A 27,938-nucleotide genomic window follows, 5' to 3' on the forward strand; every position below is an offset into this window, starting at 1 on the left:
TGCCTCCAAGACAGACAGCCAGGCACTTCCCTGGGGCAGAGTCAGGCATGATGTTTCCTGCCTCTCCAGGAGTGAGACCTCCCTCAGTACGCTCCTCACTGTGACCTTCCCTCAGTACCTCCCCTCCAATGGAAAAGTTTAGAAGAATAAGGGGGGATCTCACCGAAACCTATCGCTCATTGAAAGTGAACGTGGAGAGGATGTTTCTTGTAGCGGGGGAAGTCTAAAACCAGGGGGCACAGCCTCAGGATAGAGAGACATCCCTTCAACACAGAGATGAGGAGGAATTTCGTTAGCCAGAGGGTGGGGAATCTGTGGAGTTCACAGCAGTGGAGAGCAAGTCACTGGGTGTGTTTAAAGCTGAGGTTGATAGGTTCTTGATTAGTCAGTTTGTCAAAGGTTACAGGAAGAAGACTGAAGAAAGGGATAATAAATCAGCCATGATGGAAAGGCAGAACAGTGAATGGGCTAAAAAGTCTAATTCCACTGCTAGGCTTTCCGGTTTTAAAATACTGTAACTGTTTTCTGGGCTCTCTCAAACATGGAGAACTGCTGACCACTATTGGAAGGATCTGGAATAGCATGTACCGGTGAAAACCTACGTACTTCGAACCCCCTGTAAATACCGAACACTCCCCGGCAACCCCTGTAAAAATCAACACACTCCCCGGGACCCCCTGTAAAAATCAACACACTCCCCGGGACCTCTGTAAATACCGACTTCCCTGCTATGTTTGATAGAATAGACACACATATCTCACTGGCCCACGGAATAGACAAGGTCACTTTGTGAGAGCATTTTATTGTGTCGCAGATGCAGTTTGCTGTGTCCACCCCATTCTGGATTGTCTGTACCCCAGGACACCCTCTGTACAGGAGTGAAGGCTGCGATGAAACCCTTGCCAGTGTTCGGGCTCCCTGTATGTCCAGGTGGACCAGGCACCGAGTAACCTCCCCCAGCCATCTCGCCCCTAGCCCCAAGACCCTCAGCTCTATCCCAGCCAGGCCTCAGCATGGGGCTGAACTAGTCCTGTGTCCGGCCTCCAATCTGTGCATTGGGTGTCTGGAGCCCGAACCAGCCCCGAGGCTCAGAGCTTGGGTCCGAGAGCTACCTGTGAATTCAGGGCTCTTCCTGAGACTGAGCTTTCGACAATCCCTGCCTCTGGGCCCGGCTTCCCTGCTGAGCTTGAAACTGGGGTGTGAGACCAGCAGCTTCCCATCACCCAGAAAGCGGCCTTGGTCCTGTATGTGGTTGAGGGGCCAAAGCTGCCCATGGTCCAGGGCCTGGCCTGGTGGATCCTGGTGGACCTGGTTTGGAGCCTGAACCTCTGACAAGCCAGGGTTCGGCACCTGGGCCTTGATCTGGAGCTGCTTGTCATCATGGGCTTGGGAATGGACTTGATCCTGGGGCCTGGTCTCCAGCAGGGTTTGTGTCTGGGCCTGTACGTGCCCATGGACTGGGGCCTAGGCCTGAGCCTGGGGCTGGGACTGCGACTCGGCCCTCCCCTCCATTCTCTGGCAGTCCATTGGTGCAGGACAAGGCCTCTGTCTGGACCTGGGCCTGGCTCTGGGATGGAGCCTGGGACTGAGGCTGCTTGTGGGCTGGGCCCTCCCCTCCTTTCTCCAGCAGCAGACTGGTGTGGGGCTGTGCCTGGGTTTGGTCATGGAGCTGGAGCTGGGCCTGGACCTGTATGTGGCTCTGGGACAGAGCCTACTGTTGGGCCTCAGCCTGGCCTGGGTCTGCCCCCCACCTGTTCAATTTGCCCTCCAGCTGACTGAGCCGGACGTTCATCTTGCGGAGGCTGGAATGGTGCTCCGCCATCAGCCGAGCGAGTCGCGTATGCAGCAAGTCCAGTGCAGTCTCCAGGCGTCCGGCCTTCCTCAGCAGCTGGTCCGGGCCCCCGTCCTCCTGGGCTGCCCCCTCCTCCAACATCCCCATCTTCTGTAGCATCACCCGGCCCCTGTCCTCCAGCGCCCTCCTTGCCTCAGGGAACTCCAGCAGCACCTCAGCCAGCTCACCCTTCCCCAGAACAAACAGGTCCGAGTACCCAAGGCTACGGATGCTTGCCGTCCTCCGGTTCCCAAACTTATTCCCTGCCGGAGTGAGGAGAGAAGACAGGGACAGGTCACCAGGGCAGCAACAACAACGGCCTGGAAGGGCAGGGCAGGGCTGAGATCTTGTGCACAGTGACTGGAGCCACCTGCGGCTTCCACTGCAACCCCTCCCCTCCCTCTGCCCCACCCCTCCCTGGCATCTTACTCATCCTCCCTCCACCCTGCCTCTCTATGTGTCTTCACTCCAACCTTCCTCACCATCCCCTCCCAACTCTGCACCTACCTCCTCTCACCCCCCTCAAAACCCCTTCCATCCTCCCCTCCCTCCCTCCCACCCCTTCCCTTCCCTCCCACCCCTTCCCTTCCCCTTCCCCACCCTTCCCTCCCCCTCCCTCACCTCCCCCTCCCCCACCCCTCTCCTCCTTCCCCTCCCACCCCTCCTCCTTCCCCTCCCACCCCTCCTCCTTCCCCTCCCCTCCTCCTTCCTCCCGCTCCCCTCCTTCCCTCCGCGCTCGATTACCCGGGATGTTGAGGATGCTGATCTCTCCGAAGTAACTGCCGTCCTGCAGCCTCGCCAGCTCGGTTCGCCCGTCCTGGGCCAACACGGCGAGCCGGCCCTCCTGCACGATGTACATCTCCCGGCCCACCTCGCCCCGGCGGCACACCAGGTCCCCGGGGCTGAACACCTGCAGCCGGAGCCGCGCCACCAGCTGCCGGAGGAGACCCGCCTCGCAGCTGCTGAACAGCCGCACCTTGCCCAGCGCCCGCAGGTGGACGTCGGCCGCCAGCAGCGCCCGCAGCCGGCCGGGCAGCACCCGCAGCACCTGCTCCTCGTCCGTGCGCTTGGCGTGGAGCCGGAGGTGCTCGGCCCAGCGGCTGACCCTCTGGGCCAGGGCCGGGTTCACGGCCTCCCTGCGCAGGTAGTCGCGCACCCGGCGGTGGTCCGGGAAGCAGCCGCGTTTCGCCCGCTGCATCTCGCTGACGGTGGACTCGACGCTGCCCACGATGCCGGCGAAGGTGAGCACGGCGATGAGTAGGTCGCCCACCATGAACAGGTACCCCGCCTCGCTGCTGGGCTGCGGGCTGTTGCCCATGGTGGTCAGGATCAGCGTGGCGAAGTGGACGCTGTACAGGTACTGGTGAGCGAGGCGGGGGTCGCCCCCGGGCGTCGACACGTTCGGGTAGACCCAGTCGTCGGTGCCGAAGCCCAGGCGAGCGGACAGGGAGAAGTAGGCGCAGGCGTTCCAGTGGATGGCCAGGACCAGGAGACCCATCACCCGGCCGACGCGCAGCGCGTTGGGGCGAGACGTGCGAGTCTCGGCCCGTTCCAGTAGCTCCAGCAGCCGCGGCAGCTGCACCAGCCGGTTGAGGCGGACGGCAGGCGAACAGAGGCCGAGCCACAAGGCCAGTAGGTCGGTGGGCAGCAGAGAGACCGCGTCCAGGCGGAAGGCCGACGAGTGCAGATACCTGCGAGCGATGCCCCGGCGGTCCGTCACCAGCACTCCCTGCTCCAGGTGTCCTGTGGGTGAGAGAGGGGTCTTAGGAAGGTGGGGCAGAACACTCACCCCACCCACTGCCCGGACACAAGAACCCCCCACCCTCATACCACTGACCGCTTCCGGGGTCTCCACACCCACTGACCGTTTCGTGGATCTTCCGTCTGACCGCTCCCGGGGTCTCTGCGGAGCCCTATATCCACTGACCGCTCCTGGGTACCGGGTACTTTGTGGATCCCGACACCCACTGACCGCTTCAGGGGTCTCTCTGGATCCCTTACACCCAGCTCCCATCCCAGTGTCTCGCTGGATCCCTCAGACCCACTGCCCACCCCGGGGGTCTCGCTGGATCCCTCAGACCCACTGCCCACCCTGGGGGTCTCGCTGGAGTCCTCAGGCCCGCTGCCCACCCTGGGGGTCTCGCTGGAGTCCTCAGGCCCGCTGCCCACCCTGGGGGTCTCGCTGGAGTCCTCAGGCCCACTGCCCACCCCGGGGGTCTCGCTGGAGTCCTCAGGCCCGCTGCCCACCCTGGGGGTCTCGCTGGAGCCCTCAGGCCCACTGCCCACCCCGGGGGTCTCGCTGGAGTCCTCAGGCCCGCTGACCACCCCGGGGGTCTCGCTGGAGCCCTCAGGCCCACTGCCCACCCCGGGGGTCCCGCTGGAGTCCTCAGGCCCGCTGACCACCCCGGGGGTCTCGCTGGAGCCCTCAGGCCCACTGCCCACCCCGGGGGTCTCGCTGGAGTCCACAGGCCCGCTGACCACTCCTGGGGTCTCACTGGAGCCCTCAGGCCCACTGCCCACCCCGGGGGTCTCACTGGAATCCTGCTGCTCTTATAGGACAGACTTCCTCTCTCTGAGCAACAAAACTCCCTGGAAATTCTGTGGTCCAGTTACTGTCTCTACCTCTGACAACTCACCCCTTCAGCTCCCAGTCGTACTTTATACTTTATTGTCACCAAGCAATTGATACTAGAATGTACAATCATCACAGCGATATTTGATTCTGCGCTTCCTGCTCCCTGGATTACTAATATTAAATATTAAAAATAGTAAAAATTCATAAATATTAAAAATTTAAATTATAAATCACAAACAGAAAATAGAAAAATGGAAAGTAAGGTAGTGCAAAAAAACTGAGAGGCAGGTCCGGATATTTGGAGGGTACGGCCCAGATCCGGGTCAGGATCCGTTCAGCAGTCTTATCACAGTTGGAAAGAAGCTGTTCCAAAATCTGGCCGTACGAGTCTTCAAGCTCCTGAGCCTTCTCCCGGAGGGAAGAGGGACGAAAAGTGTGTTGGCTGGGTGGGTCGTGTCTTTGATTATCCTGGCAGCACTGCTCCGACAGCGTGCGGTGTGAAGTGAGTTCACGGACGGAAGATTGGTTTGTGTGATGTGCTGCGCCGTGTTCACAATCTTCTGCAGCTTCTTTCGGTCTTGGACAGGACAACTTCCATACCAGGTTGTGATGCGCCCTAGAAGAATGCTTTCTACGGTGCATCTATAAAAATTAGTGAGGGTTTTAGGGGACAGGCCAAATTGCTTTAGTTTTCTCAGGAAGTAAAGGCACTGGTGGGCCTTCTTGGCATACTCACCTCCGTAGCATACCTTTTCTCTCCCACAACCCTCCCCAACAAATATAACATGTTTCACACAGTGACAGTAAACCTGATTCTCTTTCTGTGCTCTCCAAAGCCTCCACATCCCAAAATGAGGTGACCGGAACTACAATACTCCAAGTGTGGCCCAACCAGTTTTATAGAGCAGCAGCGTCACATTCTGACTCTTGTACTCGACAGCCGGACCAAGGAAGGCAAGTGTGCCTTCTGGGGTGGGGGAGATGCCAGAGCTGGGTTGGGGCTGGCTTCTCCGGTCAGTGCTGCCCTCCAGTGCTCGCTCGGTAGAAGGTGCAATACGTCTGTCTGCAGCGGCACTAGCGGCAATGAGAAAACGTTGCACCTTCAATCTACAGGCCACGGCTCTCGGGGACTTGGGCCATGTACACAGCATATCGCCATCCAACACCTCAGCACAGAAACAGGCTGTATGGCCCAGCTTGGCTTCTTCCCATTACACTACCGGTGTTTCAGGTGTCAATGAGGGGCCTCCATCTCTGGCGGTGCTCGGGGCTTCCTTCATCGTGTCAGCAGCCTCCTCGCCACTTCCACCACTGTCAGTCACAGAAGTCCCAGTGGAGACTCAGGAACACCGTCAGACTCAGATGTAGAAGGACTCTTCATTGCTGTTTCTGTAACAGTTTTGTTTTACTGGTCAGGGTTGTTAGCCCTGAGCTGAACCCCCGAACCTGGAGGACCGGTGGACCACTCTCAGTCTGACCTCTACCCTTTGAGCTGTTTAGCATGGGTGCCCAACTGAGAGCCAAAGCATAAAGCCCTGACTCCAGCCAACACAGCTCTCCGGGTCACTGGGGCCCACAAGCCTCCAAACCCAATGACAAGGTTGTGTCCTCTTGGAGGATTCAGCCCATCTAGTCTATGCCAAATTGTTATTTTCTGCCTAGTCCCCCTGACCTTCAGCCAGACCATAGTCCCCCACGCCCCTCCAGTGCATATATTTATTCAAATGTCTCTTAAACCGTCATTCACAGCATGTTTGCCTCTTTGATTTGAGTTCCCAAAGTGTATCTCCTCACATGTTCCATGATTAAACTGTATCTGCCGCTTCTCTGCCCATATCTGTAATGGATCCATACACTGCTGTATCCTATCCACAACACCACTAATCCTTGTGTCATCTGCAAACTTACTAACCCACTCTTCTACATTTTAATCCAGGACATCAGAGATCCCAGTATAGATCCCTGGGGAACACCACTAATCTAGCTATCTACTCTATCCAGAATAATTCTCATTGGTCACGACTCTCTGTCTTCTCGGTCAAGCCAATTTGAACATACAGTATGTTATGGTACAACCTGACCCCTGTGCACATGGGGTTAGAGGTCAACATCTGCCCCAGGACAACACTCCCCCTTCCCCACATGCACCCCAGAATCAGCATGAGTGGTTACTTTCTAACCAACAGGTGTACACACTGACCTGTGTTAAGCCTGACGACCATGTTTAGCAGGTAGATGAAGTCAGACAGGTAATCCAGAGCCAGCCAGCTGGACAGGTACCTGCACTGGAGATCACTGAAGCTGCACCTGAGGGCCAAGCACAGCGAGGGTCCCATCAAGCACGGAATACAGCGAGGGTCCGGCCGACCACAGGGAGAGTCCCTTCAACCACAAAGAGTGTCCCTTCAACCATAGGGAGGGTCCGGTTGACCGCAGTGAGGGTGCTATCAACCACAGAGCCCAGTGTGTAGTGACCCTATGCCTGTCCTCCCTCCTCCCTCCTCCCTCCTGCAGGCATCTCTCTAAGAACTCTCCTCCTGCCCCCACTCCACCTCTGTATACCTCCCCCAAAACACGGGAGTTCTCCCCCTCTCTCTGTACACCCCTTTCTCTCATTACACCTCTCCCTGGAACCCTCCTCCCCTTCCCTCCTTTCCTCCCCATCTCCCTGCACCTCTCTTTGGTCTTGGGCTCCCTTGGTTCCACAAGCCCACTGTGTTCCCAGTGCTGCACTTGCTGAGCTGGGGTTAAACTCACCCTCACACTAAGTGATGAGCAGGAGGCAGAGGCAGGGCTCACTCTCTGGGTCCCCTGCACTAACGTCACACCCCAGACCAGGCCTCAAGCCACAGGGTCACCCCGGGGACGGACACCGAAGGCGGTGTGGAGAGGACAGAGGCAGGGCAGGCATGCTGCAGTCGGTGCTGGTTGGGCCGGCCCCCAGTGGTGGCTCGGTGGATGCCAGCCTGTATTGCGTGTAAACTCTTCTCGGGTACAGGTTACAATTACAACCGACTTTTCCATGACAGACTGCACCACCTTCATGGTGCCTGGGCACGTCTAGTCTATTCTCGACTCCTGTCATCCGTCCCCTGATTGGTTAGTTCTCAACCAATCAGGTTTCCGCTGTCCCACCATGTTTAAAATCGTATTCCTTTGTCTTGTTAAAATTCTTATTCTCTCATCTTCTTTCCATGGCTTCCTCCACCAGGTGGTCCCCAAAGCATTGGCATGACCAATTGAGGACTAATCGAAGAGGAGGGATGGAGGATGACTGAAGTTGAGTATATATACCACCGGGATAGACATGCCAAGGCATCGTGGTGGAGACTGTCGTCAAAACATCAGTTAAGATGGATACTTGTCCTCGGCTGAAAGCCCAACAAGAGTCTATGTCACATACACCAGGACAGCACCGGATCCTGTTTTAACCTGGATTTGTCTGCTGACTGCTGACTGCTGTGGGCTTGTTCTTGCTCATGACATTCAAGCACCATCGGTCCACAGGACGTGACACAGAGGGACTGGGGCTACACTGCAGCTGTTGAATCTGAATGCATGCAGCGTACAGAATAAGGTAGAGGAGCTTGTAGTACGGTTACAGATTGGCAGATATGATGTAGGGATCACTGAATCATGGCTGAAAGAAGATTGTAGCTGGAGATTAATGTCCAAGGATACACATTGTATTGAAAGCACAGGCAGGAAGGCAGAGGGAGTCGCGTTGCTCTGTCGGTAGAAAGTGAAATCGAGTCACTAGAAACATAGAAAACCTACAGCACAATACAGGCCGTTCAGCCCACAGTGCCGTGCGGAACATGTACTTACTTTAGAAATTACCTAGGGTTACCCACAGCCCTCCATTTTTCGAAGCTGCGTTCCAACAGCACTTTGTGTGTGTTGCTTGAATTTCCAGCAACTGCAGATTTCCTCATGTTTAGATGAGGTAGAGTTTGTTAGGTGTGTTCAGGAAGGTACCTTGACACAATATGTAGATAAGCCTACAAGAGGAGAGGCTGTACTTGATCTGGTATTGGGAAATGAACCTGGTCAGGTGTCAGATCTCTCGGTGGGAGAGCATTTTGGAGATAGTGACCATAACTCTATCTCCTTTACCATAGCGCTGGAGAGGGATAGGAACAGCCAAGTTAGGAAAGCGTTTAATTGGAGTAAGGGGAAATATGAGGCTATCAGGCAGGAACTTGGAAGCATAAATTGGAAACCGATATTCTCAGGGAAATGAACGGAAGAAATGTGGCAAATGTTCAAGGGGTACTTGCGTGGGGTTCTGCGTGGATACGTTCCAATGAGACAGGTAAAGGATGGTAGGGTACAGGAACCGTGATGTACAAAGGCTTTTGTAAATCTGGTCAAGAAGAAAAAAAGAGCTTACGAAAGGTTCAGAAAACAAGGTAATGATACAGATCTAGAAGATTATAAACTAGCAGGAAGGAGCTTAAGAATGAAATTAGGAGAGCCAGAAGGGGCCATGAGAAGGCCTTGGTGGACAGGATTAAGGAAAACCCCAAGGCATTCTACAAGTATGTGAAGAGCAAGAGGATAAGACGTGAGAGAATAGGACCAATCAAGTGTGATAGTGGAAAAGTGTGCATGGAACTGGAGGAGGTAGCAGAGGTACTTAATGAATACTTTGCTTCAATATTCACTATGGAAAAGGATCTTGGTGATTGTCGGGATGACTTGCAGAGGACTGAAAAGCTTGAGCATATAGACATTAAGGAAGAAGATGTGCTGGAGATTTTGGAAAGCAAGTCAAGTCGTCACTTTTTATTGTCATTTCAACCATAACTGCTGGTACAGAACATAGTAAAAATGAGACAACGTTTTTCAGGACCATAGTGCTACATGAAACAATACAAAAACTATACTGAACTACATAAGAAAAAAAACACAAAAACTACGCTAGATTACAGACCTACTCAGGACTGCACAAAGCGCACAAAACAGTGCAGGCATTACAATAAATAATAAACAAGACAATAGGCACAGTAGAGGGCAGTAGGTTGGTGTCAGTCCAGGCTCTGGGTATTGAGGAGTCTGATGGCTTGGGGGAAGAAACTGTTACACAGTCTGGTCGTGAGAGCCCAAATGCTTCGGTGCCTTTTTCCAGCTGGCAGGAGGGAGAAGAGTTTGTATGAGGGGTGTGCGGGGTTTTGCTGTTTGCTTTGCGGATGCAGCGTGTGGTGTAAATGTCTGTGATGGCGGGAAGAGAGACCCTGATGATCTTCTCAGCTGACCTCACTATCCGCTGCAGGGTCTTGCGATTCGAGACGGTGCAATTTCCGAACCAGGCAGTGAAGCAGCTGCTCAGGATGCTCTCAATACAACCTCTGTAGAATGTGGTGAGGATGGGGGTGGGAGATGGACTTTTCTCAGCCTTCGCAGAAAGTAGAGATGCTGCTGGGCTTTCTTTGCTATGGAGCTGGTGTTGAGGGACCAGGTGAGATTTTCTGCCAGGTGAACACCAAGAAATTTGGTGCTCTTAACGATCTCTACGGAGGAGTCGTCGATGTTCAGTGGAGAGTGGTCGTTCCGTGTTCTCCTGAAGTCAACAACCATCTCTTTTGTTTTGTTCACATTCAGAGACAGGTTGTTGGCTCTGCACCAGTCAGTTAGCTGCTGAACCTTCTCTCTGTATGCTGACTCATCGTTCTTGTTGAGACCCACCATGGTTGTGTCATCGATGAACTTGTGGTTCAAGCTGTGTGTTGCAGCACAGTCGTGGGTCAGCAGAGTGAACAGCAGTGGACTGAGCACACAGCCCTGGGGAGCCCCTGTGCTCAGTGTGATGGTGTTGGAGATGCTGCTTCCAATCCGGACTGACTGAGGTCTCCCAGTCAGGAAGTCTAGGATCCAGTTGCAGAGGGATGTGTTCAGGCCCGGCAGTTTCAGCTTTCCAATCAGTTTCTGAGGAATGATTGTGTTGAATGCTGAACTGCAGTCTATGAACAGCATTCGAACGTACGTGTCTTTTTTGTCCGGGTGGGTTAGGGCCAGGTGGAGGGTGATGTCAATGGCGTCGTCTGTTGAACGGTTGGGACGGTACGCGAACTGCAGGGGGTCCAGTGAGGGGGGCAGCAGGGTCTTGATGTGCCTCATGACGAGCCTCGACACACTTCATGATGATGGATGTGAGTGCAATGGGACGTTAGTCGTTGAGGCAGGACACTGAAGACTTCTTTGGCACGGGGATGATGGTGGCGGCCTTGAAGCACGTAGGAACGATGGCGCTGCTCAGGGAGACGTTGAAGATGTCAGTGAGAATCTCTGCTAGCTGGTCTGCACATCCTCTAAGCACTCTGCCAGGAATATTGTCTGGTCCAGCAGCCTTCCGTGGGTTGACCCTGCACAGGGTTCTCCTCACATCAGCCACGGTAAGACACAGCACCTGGTCATTTGGAGGAGGGGTAGTCTTCCTCGCCGCCACGTCATTTTGCACCTCAAAATGAGCGTAGAAGTTGTTCAACGCATCTGGGAGGGAAGCATCACCAGCACAGGCAGGTGATTTTGTCCTGTAGTTGGTGATGTCCTGAATGCCCTTCCACATGTGCCGTGTGTCTCCGCTGTTGGATAAGTCACCGGGACCGGACGGGATGTACCCCAGGCTACTGTGGGAGGCGAGGGAGGAGATTACTGAGCCTCTGGCGATGATCTTTGCACCATCAATGAGGACGGGAGAGGTTCCGGAGGATTGGAGGGTTGCAGATGTTGTTCCCTTATTCAAGAAAGGGAATAGAGATAGCTCAGGAAATTATAGATCAGTGAGTCTTACTTCAGTGGTTGGCAAGTTGATGGAGAAGATCCTGAGAGGCAGGATTTATGAACATTTAGAGAGGCATAATATGATTAGGAATAGTCAGCATGGTTTTGTCAAGGGCAGGTCGTGCCTTATGAGCCTGATTGAATTTTTTGAGGATGTGACTAAACACATCGATGAAGGTAGAGCTGTAGATGTAGTGTATATGGATTTCAGCAAGGCATTTGATAAGGTACCCCATGCAAGGTTTATTGAGAAAGTAAGGAGGCATGGGATCCAAGGAGACATTGCTTTGTGGATCCAGAACTGGCTTGCCTACAGAAGGCAAAGAGTGGTTGTAGACGGGTCATATTCTGCATGGAGGTCAGTGACCAATGGTGTGCCTCGATCTGTTCTGGGACCCTTACTCTTTGTGATTTTTATAAATGACCTGGATGAGGAAGTGGAGGGATGGGTTAGTAAATTTGCTGATGACACAAAGGTTGGGGTGTTGTGGATAGTGTGGAGGGCTGTCAGAGGTTACAACGGGACATTGACAGGATGCAAAACTGGGCTGAGAAGTGGCAGATGGAGTTCAACCCAGATGAGTGTGAGGTGGTTCATTTTGGTAGGTCAAATATGATGGCAGAATATAGTATTAATGGTAAGACTCTTGGCAGTGTGGAGGATCAGAGGGATCTTGGGGTTCGAGTCCATAGGACACTCAAAGCTGCTGCGCAGGTTGACTCTGTGGTTAAGAAGGCATACGGTGCATTGGCCTTCATCAATCATGGGATTGAGTTTAAGAGCCAAGAGGTAATGTTACAGCTATATAGGACCTTGGTCAGACCCCACTTGGAGTACTGTGCTCAGTTCTGGTCACCTCACTACAGGAAGGATGCGGAAACCATAGAAAGGGTGCAGAGGAGATTTACAAGGATGTTGCCTGGATTGGGGAGCTTGTCTTATGAAAGCAGGTTGAGTGAACTCTGCCTTTTCTCCTTGGAGTGATGGAGGATGAGGTGACCTGATAGAGGTGTACAAGATAACGAGAGGCATTGATCGTGTGGATAGTCAGAGGCTTTTTCCCAGGACTGAAATGGCTAGCATGAGAGGGCATAGTTTTAAGGTGCTTGGAAGTAGGTACAGAGGAGATGTCAGGGGTAAGTTTTTTTTACACAGAGAGTGGTGAGTGCGTGGAATGGGCTGCCGGCGGTGGTGGTGGAGGAAATGATAGGGTCTTTTAAGAGACTCCTGGTTGGATATATGCAGATTAAAAAAATAGAGGGCTATGGGTAAAACCTAGGTAGTTATTAGGTAAGGACATGCTGGGCACAGCTTTGTGAGCCAAAAGGCCTGTATTGTGCTGCAGGCTTTCTATGTTTCTATGTTTCTAACCCTGTTATTACCTTTCCAGAATCTGTCTCCCTATCTGCTCCTCGATGTCCCTGTAACTATTGGGTGATCTGTTAAAAACACCCAGTAGAGTTATTGATCCCTTCCTGTTTCTAACTTCCACCTACAGAGACTCCGTAGACAGTCCCTCCGTGTCTTCCTCTTTTTCTGCAGCCATGACACTATCTCTGATAAGCAGTGTCACGCCCCCAACTCTTTTGCCCCCCTCCCTGTCCTTTCTGAAAATCTAAAGTCTGGCACTCAAAGTAACCATTCCTGCCTCTGAGCCATCCAAGTCTCTGTAATGGCCACAACATCATAGCTCCAAGCACTGATCCATGCTCTAAGCTCATCAGCTTTGTTCATGATGTTTCTTGCATTAAAATAGACACATCTCAAACCATCAGTCTGAATGCATCTCTTCCCTATCACCTGCCTATCCTCTCTCTCGCACTGTCTCCAAGCTTTCGTGACATAGGATTGGAAGGTGTTGAATCATTGTGGATAAAGCTAAGGAACTACAAGGGTAAAAAGACCTTGATGGGAGTTGTATACAGACCCCTGAAACAGAGGTAAGAATGTGGCCTACAAATTGCAACCGGAGATAGAAAATGCATGCCAAAAGGGCAATATTACAATAGTCTAGGGGAACTTCAATATGCAGGTAGATTGGGAAAATCAGGTTGGTGCTGGATTACAGGAGGGGAAATTTTTCCAGCGTGCCTGTGAAATGGCTTTTTAGAGCAGCTCATGGTTGAGCCCACTCGGGAAGCAGATATTCTGGATTGGGCGTTGTGCAATGAACTGGAATTCATTAACCGAAGGGTATATAAATCACCCAGGCCAGGGGAACTGCACCTTAATGTTCTGAAAGAGGTAGTGGCAGAGTATGTGGTGGCATTTGTAATGATCTTTCAAAAATCATTGAACTCTGGCATGGTGCCAGACGACTGGTAAATTGCAAATGTCACTCCACTCTATAAGAAAGGAGGAAGGCAGCAGAAAGGAAATTATAGACCAGTTAGCCTGACCTCAGTGGTTGGGAAGATGTGGGAGTCAGTTGTTAGGGATGAGATTACGGAGCACAGTGACACAGGACAATATAGGATATAGTCAGCATGGATTCCCAAGGGAAAATCTTGTCTGACAAACCTGTTGGAATATTTTGAGGAGATTACAAGTAGGATAGATAAAGGGGATGTAGTGGATGTTGTATATTTGGACTTTCAGAAGGCCTTTGACAAGGTGCCACACATGAAGCTGCTTACCAAGTTAAAAGCCCATGGTATTACAGGAAAGTTACTAAGATGTTTAGAGCATTGGCTGATTGGAAGGAGGCAGCGAGTGGGGATAAAAGGATCCTTGTGTGGTTGGGTGCCAGTGACTAGTGGTGTTCCACAAGGGTCAGTGTTGGGACCGCTTCTTTTAAGTTGTATATAAATGATTTAGATGATGGAATAGATGGCTTTGTTGCCAAGTTTACAGATGATATGAAGATTGTTGAAGGGGCAGGTAGTGCTGAGGAAACAGGTAGGCTGCAGAAGGTCTTAGACGGATTCGGAGAATGGGCAAGAAAGTAGCAAATAAAATACGATGTTGGAAAATGCATGGTCATGCACTTTGGTAGTAGAAATAAATGTGCAGACTATTTTCTAAACAGGGAAAAAATCCAGGAATCTGAGATGCAAAGGGACTTAGGAGTCCTTGTGCAGAACACCCTGAAGGTGAACTTGCAGGTGGAGTCGGTGGTGAGGAAAGCGATGTTAGCATTCACTTCAAGAGGTCCAGAATACAAGAGCAGGGATGTGATGCTGAGGCTTTATAAGGCACTGGTGAGGCCTTACCTTGAGTATTGTGAACAGTTTTCGACTCTTCGTCTCTAAGAAAATATATGCTGGCATTGGAGAAGGTCCAAAGGAAGTTCACAAGGATGATTCCGGGAATGAAAGGGTTATCATACAAGGATCATTTGATGGCTCTGGGTCTGTACTCGCTGGAATTCAAAACGATGAGGAGGATCTCATTAAAACCTTTTGAATGTTGAAAGGCCTAGAAAGAGTAGATGTGGAAAGGATGTTTTCCATGGTGGGAGAGTCTAGGACAAGAAGGCACAGCCTCAGAATAGAGGGGCACCCTTTCAAAACAGATGTGGAGAAATTTCTTTAGTCAAAGGGTGGTGAATTTGTGGAACTTATTACCACAGGCAGCTGTGGAGGCCGGGTCGTTGGGTGGCTAGATAGGTTCTTGATTGGCTACGGCATCAAAGGTTACGGGGAGAAGGCTGGGGAGTGGGCGGAGGAGGGGAAAAAAATGGGTCAGCCATGATTAACTGGCGGAGCAGACTCGATGGGCCAAAATGGTCTAATTCTGCTCCTATGTCTTATGATTAGAGAGCTTAAGGTAAAAGAACCCTAAGGGGCAAGTGATCATAATACGATCGAATTCACCCTGAAGTTTGAAAAGGGAAGCTAAAGTCAGATGTATCAGTATTTCAGTGGAGTAAAGGGACTTACAGAGACATGAGGAAGGAATGCTCAGAATTGACTGGAACTGATGCTGGCAGGGTAGCAATGGCTGGAATTTCTGGAAGCAATTCGGAAGGCACAGGATATATACATCCTAAAGAGGAAAAAGTATTCTAAAGGCAAGATGACACAATCACGGCTAAAATGAGAAGTCAAAGCCAATATAAAAGCCTAAATGAGAGGGCATATAATAGAGCAAAAATTAGTGGGAAGTTAGAGGATTGGGAAGCTTTTAAAAACCAACAGAAGGCAACTAAAAAATTCATTTAGAAGGTAAAGATGGAATAAGCTGGCCAGTAATATTAAAGAGAATACCAGACGTTTCTTCAGATACATAAAGTGTAAAAAAGTGGCAAGAGTGGATATCGGACTGCTGGCAAACGATGCTGGAGAGGTAGTAATGGACAAGGAAATGTCAGACAAACTGAGTAAGTATTTTGTATCAGTCTTCACTGTGGAAGACACTATCAGTATGGTGGAAGTTCCAGGTGTCAGGGGTCATGAAGTTTGTGATGTTACCATAACTAGGGAGAAGGTTCTTGGGAAACTGAAAGGTCTGGAGGGAGATACGTCACCTGGACCAGATGGTGTACTCCCCAAGATTCTGAAAGAAGTGGCTGAAGAGATCATGGAGGCATTAATAATGATCTTTCAACAATCACCAGGTTCTGGAAAGTTTCTGAAAGACTAGAAAATTGCAAATATCACTCTACTCTTTAAGAAAGGAGAGAGGCAGAAGAAAGGAAACTATAGACCAGTTAGTCTGACCTCAGTGGCCGGGAAGATGTTGGAGTCGATTGTTAAGGATGAGGTCTCAGTATATTTAGAGGCACGTGATAAAATAGGCCGTAGTCGGCATGGTTTCCTCAAGGGAAAATCTTGCCTGAAAAATCTGCTGGAATTCTTTGACGAAATAACAGGCAGGATAGACAAAGGAGAATCGGTTGATTTTCAGAAGGCCTTTGACAAGGTGCCACACATGAGGCTGCTTAACAAGCCACAAGCCCATGTAAATACAGGAAAGATTCTAGCATGGATAAAGCAGTGTCTGATTGGCGGGAGGCAAAGAGTGGGAATAAACGGAGCCTTTTCTGGTTGGCTGCCAGTGACTAGTGGTGTTCCACGAGGGGTCTGGGCTGGACTGATTCTTTTTACAATTTATGTCAATGATTTGGATGATGTCTTTGTGCAGAGTTTGCAGACGATATGAAGATAGTAGGAGGGGCAGGTAATTTTGAGGAAGTAGAGAAGCTACAGAAGGACTTAGATTAGGAGAATGGAATACAGTGTTAGCAGATGGAATACAATGTTGGGAAGTGTATAGTCATGCACTTTGGTAGAAGAAATGAAAGGGTTGACTATTTTCTAAATGGAGAGAAAACACAAAAGAAACTGAGGCAAAGGGACTTGGGAGCCCTTGTGCAGGATTCCCTAAAAGTTAGTTTGCAGGCTGAGTCTGTGGTGAGGAAGGCAAATACAATGTTAGCATTCATTTCAAGAGGACTAGAATATAAAAGCAAGGATGTAATGTTGAAGCTTTATAAAGCACTGGTGAGGTCTCACTTGGAGTATTGTGAGCAGGTTTGGGCCCCTTCTCTCAGAAAGGATGGGCTGAAACTGGAGAGGGTTCAAAAGAGGTTCACAAAAATGATTCCAGGATTGAATGGATAGTGATATGAAGAGTGTTTGATGGCTCTGGGCCTGTATTCATCAGAATTCAGATAATGATTGGGTGTCAGAGGTAGTTTTTTTTACACAGAGAGTGGTGGGTGCATGGAACGCTCTACCAGGTGGTGTTAGAGGACATTAAGGACATTTGAGAGCCTCTAGGTAGGCACATTGATGAAAGAAAAATGGCAGGCTATGTCGGAGGGAAGGTTTAGATTGATCTTAGAGTCGGTTAAATTGTTGGCACAACACTGTGGGCCGAAGAGCCTGCACTGGGCTGTGGTGTTCTGAGTTCTAAAAACAATATCTGACAAACAACTAATGTGTAAGAGGAGACAAACTGTGTGAATTTAAAAAAAGATCTTCACTCCATGACCTTTGGTTGTTGCCTCTGGGGAGACTCCCTGCTTCAGGATCCTTTGTGTCTTTCAATAAAACTCTGCTCACTCTGCTCTGCAGTAGAGTGGACCCCACCACCCACACTCTCAGACTCTGCACAGCCTGGGAGAGTCAGAACTGATCTCCAGGCTGAGGGCCTGCTGCCCTCTCGCTCACTGACCCATGTGATTTCACCTCACCTAGCAACCAGTGCAGTCCAGTTGTAGACGATAGGGACACTGGCGATGACCAGCCAGTAGTAGTAGACATCACCCATGGGGTCCAGAATCGAGGGAGAGCCGGCACTGTGAACACAAAGCCAAGAGTGTCAGAGGGAGAGGACAGCTCGGCTCACACATCCGTGACCACACATCCCTGACCACACATCCGTGACCAAACATCCGTGACCAGATATCCCTGACCACACAACCGTGACCACACATCCCTGACCAGATATCCCTGATCACACATCCCTGATCACACATCCCCGATCACACATCCCCGACCACACATCCCCGATCACACATCCGTGACCACGCATCCCTGACCACGCATCCCTGACCACGCATCCCTGACCACACATCCGTGACCACACATCCGTGACCACACATCTCTGATCACACATCCGTGACCACACATCCGTGACCACACATCCCTGATCACACATCCGTGACCACGCATCCCTGACCACGCATCCCTGACCACGCATCCGTGACCACACATCCCTGATCACACATCCGTGATCACACATACCTGATCACACATACCTGATCACACATACCTGATCACACATCCGTGATCACACATCCATGATCACACATCCCTGATCACACATCCCTGATCACACATCCCTGACCACACATCCCTGACAACATCCATGACCACACATCCCTGACCACTCATCCCTGATCACTCATTCCTGATCACACATCCGTGACCACACATCCGTGACCACACATCCCTGATCACACATCCCTGATCACACATCCCTGACCACACATCCCTGACCACACATCTGTGACCACACATCCTTGATCAGACATCCCTGACCACACAACCGTGACCACGCATCCGTGACCACACATCCGTGACCACACATCCGTGACCACACATCCCTGACCACACATCCCTGATCACACATCCCTGATCACACATCCGTGACCACACATCCCTGATCACACATCCCTGATCACACATCCCTGCCCACACATCCCTGATCACACATCCCTGATCACACATCCCTGATCACACATCCCTGACCACACAACCGTGACCACGCATCCGTGACCACGCATCCGTGACCACGCATCCCTGACCACGCATCCGTGACCACGCATCCGTGACCACACATCAGTGACCACACATCTCTGATCACACACCCGTGACCACACATCCCTGACCACACATCCCTGATCACCCATCCGTGATCACCCATCCGTGATCACCCATCCGTGATCACGCATCCCTGATCACACATCCCTGATCACACATCCCTGATCACACATCCGTGACCACACATCCCTGATCACACATCTGTGACCACACATCTGTGACCACACATTCCTGACCACACATCCCTGACCACACATCCCTGACCACACATCCGTGACCACACATCCCTGATCACACATCTGTGACCACACGTCCCTGATCACACATCTGTGACCACACATCTGTGACCACACATCCGTGACCACACATCCGTGACCACACATCCGTGACCACACATTCCTGACCACACATCCCTGACCACACATCCCTGACCACACATCCGTGACCACACATCCCTGATCACACATCCGTGACCACACATCCCTGACCACACATCCCTGATCACACATCCCTGATCACACATCTGTGACCACACGTCCCTGACCGTACACAGATACAGGAACACGAGACAGCTCTGCTCTCAATCTATGTGGATTGATTATAACATCTTCTCGCTGACAATCAACGCTGGTGCACTTCAGGGGTGTGTGCTTAGCCCACTGCTCTACTCTCTATACCCATGACTGTGTGGCTAGGCATAACTCAAATACCATCTATAAATTTGCTGACGATACAACCATTGTTGGTAGAATCTCAGATAGAGACAAGGGGGCGTACAGGAGTGAGATATGCCAACCAGTGGACTGGTGTCGCAGCAACAACCTGGCACTCAACGTCAGTAAGATGAAAGAGCTGATTGTGGATTTCAGGAAGGGTAAGATGAAGGAACACATACCAATCCTCATAGAGGGATCAGAAGTGGAGAGAGTGAGCGGTTTCAAGTTCCTGGGTGTCAAGACCTCTGAGGACCTAACCTGGTCCCAACATATCGATGAAATTATAAAGAAGGCAAGACAGCGACTATACTTAATTAGGAGTTTGGAGAGATTTGTTTTGTCACCGAAAACACTCAAAAACCTCACAAGTATACCATGGAGAGCATTCTGACAGGCTGCATCACTGAATCATATGGGGGTTGGGGGCTACTGTACTGGACCGAAAGAAGGTACAGAAAGTTGTCAAATTAGTCAGCTCCATCTTGGGTACCAGCCTTCAAGGAGCAGTGCCTCAGAAGGGCAGCGTCCATCATTACGGATCCTCATCAGCCAGAACATACTGCAGGGAACGCTCCCTCCATCATCGTCCGTTCATCCCTCCCCACTAATCTCCCTCTAGGTACTTATCCCTGCAAGTGACAGAAATGCCACACCTGCCCAGTCACCTCCTCCCTCACCTCCATTCAGGGCCCAAGCAATCCTCCAGGTGAGGCACCTCCAGGTGAAGCAACACACATCAAAATTGCTGGTGAACGCAGCAGGCCAGGCAGCATCTCTAGGAAGAGGTGTAGTCGACGCTCTCTACGTGACTCCCTTGTCCATTCGTCCCCCCATCCCTCCCCAATGATCTCCCTCCTGGCACTTATCCTTGTAAGAGGAACTAGTGCTACACATGCCCTTACACTTCCTCCCTTACCACCATTCAGGGCCCCAGACAGTCCTTCCAGGTGAGGCAACACTTCACCTGTGAGTCGGCTGTGGTGATATACTGCGTCCAGTGCTCCCGATGTGGCCTTTTATATATTGGCGAGACCTGACGCAGACTGGGAGACCGCTTTGCTGAACACCTACGCTCTGTCCGCCAGAGAAAGCAGGATTTCCCGGTGGCCACACATTTTAATTCCACATCCCATTCCCATTCTGACATGTCTATCCACTGCCTCCTCTACTGTAAAGATGAAGCCACACTCAGGTTGGAGAAACAACATCTTATATTCCGTCTGGGTAGCCTCCAACCTGATGGCATGAACTTTGACTTCTCTAACTTCCGCTAATGCCCCACCTCTTCCTCGTACCCCATCCGTTATTTATTTTTATACACACATTCTTTCTCTCACTCTCCTTTTTCTCCCTCTGTCCCTCTGACTATACCCCTTGCCCATCCTCTGGGATTCCCCCCCCTTTGTCTTTCTCCCTGGGCCTCCTGTCCCATGATCCTCTCATATCCCCTTTGCCAATCACCTGTCCAGCTCTTGGCTCCATCCCTCCCTCTCCTGTCTTCTCCTATCATTTTGGATCTCCTCCTCCCCCTCCCACTTTCAAATCTCTTACTAGCTCTTCCTTCAGTTAGTCCTGATGAAGGGTCTCGGCCTGAAACGTCAGCTGTACCTCTTCCTAGAGATGCTGCCTGGCTTGCTGCATTCACCAGCAACTTTGATGTGTGTTGCTTGAATTTCCAGCATCTGCAGAACTCTTCGTGTTTGCACAATACAGGCCCTTCGGCCACAATGCTGTGCCAAACATGTACTTACTTTGGAAATTACATAGGGTTACCCATTGCCCTCTAGTTTTCTAAGCTCCATGTACCTATCCAGGAGTCTCTTAAAAGACCCTATCATATTCTCTCCACCATCATTGCCGTCAGCCCATTCCACGCACTCACCACTCTCTGAGTAAAAACTTACCCCTGACATCTCCTCCGTACCTACGTTTGTACTTCCTAGCACCTTAAAATGGTGCCCTCTTGTGCTAGCCATTTCAGCCCTGGGAAAAAGCCTCTGGCTATCCACACGATCAATGCCTCTCATCATCTTATACACCTCTATCAGGTCACCTCTCATCCTCCGTCGCTCCAAGGAGAAAAGGCCGAGTTCACTCAACCTATTCTCATAAGGCATGCTCCCCAATCCAGGCAACATCCTTGTAAATCTCCTCTGCACCCTTTCTATGGTTTCCACATCCTTCCTGTAGTGAGGTGACCAGAATTGAGCACAGTACTCCAAGTGGGGTTTGACCAGGGTCCTATATAGCTGCAACATTACCTCTCGGCCCTTAAACTCAATCCCACGTTCGATGAAGGGCAATGCACCGTATGCCTTCTTAACCACAGAGTCAACCTACGCAGCTGCTTTGAGTGACTCCGACCCCAAGATCCCTCGGATCCTCCACACTGCCAAGAGTCTTACATTAATACTATATTCTGCCATCATATTTGACCTACCAAAATGAACCACCTCACACTTATCTGGGTTGAACTCCATATGCCACTTCTCAGCCCAGTTTTGCATCCTATCAATGTCCCACTATATCTCTGACAGCCCTCCACACTATGCACAACACCCCAAACCTTTGTGTCATCAGCAAATTTGCTAACCCATCCCTCCACTTCCTCATCCAGGTCATTTATAAACATCACGAAGAGAAGGGGTCCGAGAACAGATCCCTGAGGCACACCACTGGTCACTGACCTCCATGCAGAATATGACCCGTCTATAACAACTCTTTCCCTTCTGTGGGCAAGCCAGTTCTGGATCCACAAAGCAATGTCCCCTTGGATCCCATGCCTCCTTACTTTCTCGGTAAGCCTTGCATGGGGTACCTTATCAAATGCCTTGCTGAAATCCATATACACTACATCTACTGCTCTACCTTCATCAATGTGTTTAGTCACATCCTCAGAAAATTCAATCAGGCTCGTAAGGCACAACCTGCTTTTGACAAAGCCATGCTGACTATTCCTAATCATATTATGGCTCTCCAAATGTTCATAAATCCTGCCTCTCAGGATCTTTTCCATCAACTTACCAACCACTGAAGTAACACTCGCTGGTCTATATTTTCCTGGGCTATCCCTACTCCCTTTCTTGAATAAGGGAACAATATTTGCAACCCTCCAATCCTCCGGAACCTCTCCCATCCCCATTGGTGATGCAAAGATCATCACCAGAGGCTCAGCAATCTCCTCCCTCACCTCCCACAGTAGCCTGGGGTACATCTCGTCTGATCCTGGAGACTTATCCAACTTGTTGCTTTCCAAAAGCTCTTGCACATCCTCTTTCTTAATGTCTATATGATCAAGCTTTTCAATCTGCTGTAAGTAATCGCCAAGATCCTTTTCCGTAGTGAATACTGAAGCAAAATATTCATTAAGTACCTCCGCTGTCTCCTCTGGTTCCATACACACTTTCCCACCGTCACACTTGATTAGTCCTATTCTCTCACTTCTTACCTTCTTGTTCTTCACATACTTGTAGAATGCGTTGGGGCTTTCCTTAATCCTACCCGCCAAGGCCTTCTCATGACCCCTTCTGGCTCTCTTAATTTCACTCTTAAGCTCCTTCCTGCTAGCCTTAGAATCTTCTAGATCTCTATCATTACCTAATTTTTTTGAACCTTTCATAAGCTTTCCTTTTCTCCTGGACTGGATTTTCAACAGCCTTTGTACCCCATGGTTCCTGTACCCTACCATCCTTTCCCTGTCTCATTGGAATGTATATATGCAGAACACTACGCAAATATCCCCTGAACATTTGCCACATTTCTGCTGTACGTTTTCCCTGAGAACATCTGTTCCCAATTTATGTTTCCAAGTTCCTGCCTGATAGCTTCATATTTCCCCTTACTCCAATTAAACGCTTTCCTAACTTGTCTGTTCCTATCCCTCTCTAATCTCTAAAGGAGATAGAATTGTGATCACTATCTCCAAAATGCTCTGTCACTGAGAAATCTGACACCTGACCAGGTTCATTTCCCAATACTAGATCAAGTACAGCCTCTCTTCTTGTAGGCTTAACTACATATTGTGTCAGGAAACCTTCCTGAACACACCTAACAAACTTCACCCCATCTAAACCCCTTGCTCTAGGGAGATGCCAATCAATATTTGGGAAATTAAAATCTCCCACCACGACAACCCTGTTATTATTACTCCTTTCCAGAATCTGTCTCCTTATCTGCTCCACGATGTCCCTGTTACTATTGGGTGGTCTATAAAAAACACCCAGTAGAGTTATTGACCCCTTCCTGTTCCACCCATAGAGATTCAGTGGACAATCCCTCTATGACGTCCTCCTTTTCTGCAGCCGTGACACCATCTCTGATCAGCAGTGCCATGCTTTTAGGTCCAGGTTAGGTCCCCAGAGATATTGACACCCTGGAAATTGAAATTGCTCAATCCCTCCACTTCTGATTCCTCGAGGGTTTGTGTTCCCTCGTCTTATCATTCCTGAAGTCCACAATCAGTTCTTTGGTGTTACTGACATTGAGTGTAAGATTGTTGCTGTGACACCACTGAACTAACTGGTAAACCCTGCTTCTGTACGCCCTCTTATCAGCATCTGAGTTTCTACCAGCAATGGTTGTATCGTCAGCAAATTTATAGATGGTATTTGAGCTCTGCCTAGCCCCACAGTCATGGGTACAGAGAGAGTAGAGCAGTGGGCTAAGCACACACCCCTGAGGTGCACCAATGTTGATTGTCAGCGAGGTGGAGATGTTATTTCAAATCCACACAGATTGGAAATAACATGGAGAGCCAGTAAGATCGTATCTGCCGTAGAACCTATTGTGGCGATGGGCAAATTACAGTGTGTCCAGCTCCATGCTGAGGCAGGCGTTTTTTTTAATTTCAAAATATACTTTATTCAAAAATAAATATATACAATAAACCATTCAATAACCTTCCATCCTTTACATACGTTTCCTTTATAGTCAGTACACATCCGTGTTTATAGCCACCCACGTGGCACTACAGTAGTTCAGCTTAGCATCTCATTGTTGAGGGGTATACTCCTCGCCCACCGACCCCTCCCACTCTCCCGGGTGGAGAAACCTATACTGTGGTCCTTCCCCACCGGGCCCTTGCGGTGGCTGCACCGAGTTTCAGTGCGTCCCTCAGCACGTACTCCTGCAGCCGAGAATGTGCCAGTCGGCAGCATTCTCCCACGGACATCTCCATGTGCTGGTAGATCATCAAGTTTCGGGCCGACCAAAGAGCGTCTTTCACCGAGTTGATGATCTGCCAGCAGCACCGGATGTTGGTCTCCGTGTGCGTCCCCGGGAACAGCCCGTAGATCAGAGAGTCCTCTGTTACGCAGCTGCTGGGGATAAAACGTGACACTAGCCCGTCCATCCTCCTCCACACCCTCTCTGCAAACTGACAGTGTGCAAAGAGGTGGGTCACAGACTCCTCACTGCAGTCCTCCCGTGGGCAGTGGGGTGCGGAGACGACGTTCCAGGCGTACAGGAGGGATCTGACTGGAAGGGCCCCTCTCACTGCCAGCCAGGCGAGGTCCTGGTGCCTGTTGGTGAGATCTGGCGATGAGGCATTTTGCCAGATGAACTGGACGGTCTGCTCAGGGAACCACCCCACTGTGTCCATCACGTCCTTCTCCTGCAGTGCCTGCAGGACATTACGTGCCGACCACTGCCTGATGGCCCTGTGGTCAAAGGCGTTCTCCTGGAAGAACTTTGCTACGTAGGACAGGTATGCCGGCAATGACCAGCTGACTGGGGCGTTGCGTGGGAGTCGTGCCAGACCCATCCTTCGTAGCCAGGGCGACAGGTAGAACCTGGGCACATAGTGGTACTTGGTGCCCACATAACTGGGCTCTACACACAACCTGATGCAGCCACATACGAAGCTGGCCATCAGGGTGAGGGCGACATTGGGGACGTTCTTGCCCCTGTTGTCCAGGGACTTGTGCATGACGGTCCGTCTCACCTGCTCCATCTTGGATCTCCAGACGAATCTGAAGACAGCCCGGGTGATTTCCGAGCTGTAGGAGCGGGGGACGGGCCAGACCTGCGTCAAGTACAGCAGCCCTGAGAGCACCTCACACCTGATGACCAGGTTCTTGCCCGTTATCGACAGGGAGCGCCCTCCCCACAGTCCCAGTTTCTGTTTCACCTTGGCAGTCCGCTCCTGCCAGTTCTCGTTGCACGCCTCAGCCCCTCCGAACCAGATCCCCAACACCTTCACGTGGTCAGACCTGATGGTGAAGGGGACGCTGGATCGATCCAGTTGCCGAAGAGCATGGCTTCGCTCTTCGTGCGGTTGACCCTGGCCCCCGACGCTAGCTCAAACTGTTCGCAGATGTCAATCAACCTGCGAACTGACCTCGGATCAGAGCAGAAGACGGTGACGTCGTCCATGTGCAGGGAGGTTTTCACTTGGGTCCCTCCATTGCCTGGCAGCGTCACCCCTCTTATGCCCCCATCCCTCCTGATGGCTTCCGCAAAGGGTTCTATGCAGCAGACAAGACGGGGGGGGGGGGGGAACAGCCCTGCCTGACTCCAGATCTGATGGGGAAGCTGTCTGTTTCCCACCCGTTGACCTGGACTGCACTACGGATGTCTGTGTAATCCAATTCCGGATTCCCTCCCCAAATCCCATTTTGGAGAGCACGTCCGCCATGTACGTGTGCGATATCCTGTCGAAGGCTTTCTCCTGGTCCAAGCTGACCAGGCAGACGTCCACCCCCCTGTCCTGCACGTAGGCGATGGTGTCCCTCAGCAGCGCGAGGCTGTCTGAGATCTTCCTGCCCGGTACAGCACAGGTTTGGTCCGGGTGGATCACCTGTCCCAGAGCAGACTTGACCCTGTTGGCGATCGCCTCGGACAGGATCTTGTAATCCACATTCGGGAGAGAGATGGGTCTCCAATTTCTAATGTCCTCCCTTTCCCCCTTCCGCTTGTAGATGAGGGTGATGATGCCCTTCCTCATGGACTCAGACATACTGCCGGCCAGAAGCATAGCGTTGTACACTTCCAGCAGGTCTGGGTCCATCCAGTTCCACAGAGCCGAGTACAACTCAGCCGGTAAGCCGTTGCTTCCAGGAGCCTTACTGGACTCAAAGGAACGGATGGAGCCTGTCAGCTCGTCCAGGGTCAGTGGCTGATCCAGACTCTCCCGCTTGCCGTCGTCTAAGACCTGCGTGATAGACGACAGGAAGTTGCGGGAGGCTGTGGATTCTGTGGCCTTTTCGTCGTACAGACCGGCATAGAAGGACTTGCAGATCCTCAGTATGTTGGTCTGCGAGGACGTGACTGAGCCGTCCTCTTCCTTAAGGTTGTGGGTCACAGAGCTCCCCCTGTGCACCTTTTGGAAGAAGAAGCGTGAGCACGTCTCGTCCTGCTCCACGGTTTGGACCCTTGATCGGAAGATGATCTTGGAGGATTCAGCGGCGAGGTGCTGGGCTTGCCGGCCCTTCACCTCTCGCAATTCCTCCCTGACATCCACCCCCTTCGACTGCAGAAGGAGAAGTTGCTGCAACTCTGTCTGGAGTTTACGCAGTTCCCTCTGCTCCTGCCTTGCCTTCTGGATACCCTTGCGGATGGAGAACCTCTTAATGTTCTGCTTGGTGGCTTCACACCAGTGAACCGGGGAATTAAAGAAGGCTTTCAAGGTTCTCCAACCTGTGTACTCCCTCTCTCGTTCCTCGATGTTCTCTGGGGTCAGCAGCTTTACGTTCAGCTTCCAAGTCCCCCTGCCTGCCTTCTGGTCCTCCCGTAAGCGACAGGTGGCTCTCAGAAGGCAGTGGTCAGAGAAGAACACCGGCGTGACGTCGGTGGACCTGACCGTGAGGGACTCAGACAGGAAGAGGAAGTCGATCCGGGAGCGGGCTGAGCCGTCCGATCGTGTCCAGGTGGCTTGCGGCTGTGCTCCACCTGTGGGGGTGCCAAAGGCGTCGCGCAGCTTGGCTGTCTTCACCGTTACCCTCAGGAGTCTAGAGGTACTGTCCAACCTGCTGTCGGCACTGCCGGGTCCTCCAGCCGCATCAATGGTGCAGCTGAAGTCTCCAGCCAGAACGACCGGCTGGGACGTCACCAGCAGCTGTGGGAGCCGCTCGAAGACGGCCAACCGCTCGCTCCGCACGGGGGAGGCGTACATGTTGATCAGCCGGAGCGGAGTGCCCCGGTATTTGACGTCTGCTACCAGGAGGCGCCCCGCAACCACCTCTTTAACTTGGGTGATTGAGAAGTTGCCTCCCCGCAGCAGAATCCCCAGGCCGGAAGCGCGACAATCGTTGCCCCTCGACCACACAGACAAACCTTTTTTCCACCACCGTGACCACCTCCGGTAGTTACGGAGATGTGGTAGTCCACACTCCCGGAGGAAGGTCACATCGGCCTTTACAGTGTCCAGGTACTGGAGCGTGCTGACGCATCGCCCAGTACTCTTCAAACTTCGCACGTTCAAGCACACCAATTTAAGGTCTGCCATCGTTGTAAGTCTTTTATTTTGGCTGCTCTCCGTCCTCACCCTTGCCATCCTGAGCCTTCATTCCCACCGCCTTTGTGAAGTTTTCCACCTCCTGTGGGCTCAGGTACTGCTGGTAGTACTCCTCCGTGTGTGGCCGTTCTGGTTCTGGTTCTGGGCCCGGGGGGGTTGTTGACTTCCTGGGCTGCTTCCCCTTCCGGCTGCTGGGTGCCAGCCGTGGCTCTGCTCCCGGATTCCCGGAGCTCTGTGTGTCTGCTGCTCTCCGCCTCCTGTACTTGGGGGGTGGCCAGCAGACTTTCTCCCCTCTCTCTCCTCCTCTCC

General features: G+C 51.5%; 1 protein-coding gene across 1 annotated transcript; it reads right to left on the minus strand.

Moving 5' to 3' along the window:
• Positions 1-1,378: 1,378 nt before the first annotated feature.
• On the minus strand, positions 1,379-27,620 carry LOC140200633 (cyclic nucleotide-gated channel alpha-4-like). The gene is given in 5 exon segments (XM_072264205.1): positions 1,379-2,094; positions 2,576-3,574; positions 6,607-6,713; positions 17,330-17,434; positions 27,472-27,620. Coding segments are annotated over 5 exon segments (2,076 nt in total).
• Positions 27,621-27,938: the final 318 nt, after the last annotated feature.

Source organism: Mobula birostris, chromosome 7, assembly GCF_030028105.1.
Source record: "Mobula birostris isolate sMobBir1 chromosome 7, sMobBir1.hap1, whole genome shotgun sequence".
Classification (NCBI taxonomy): Eukaryota; Metazoa; Chordata; class Chondrichthyes; order Myliobatiformes; family Myliobatidae; genus Mobula; species Mobula birostris.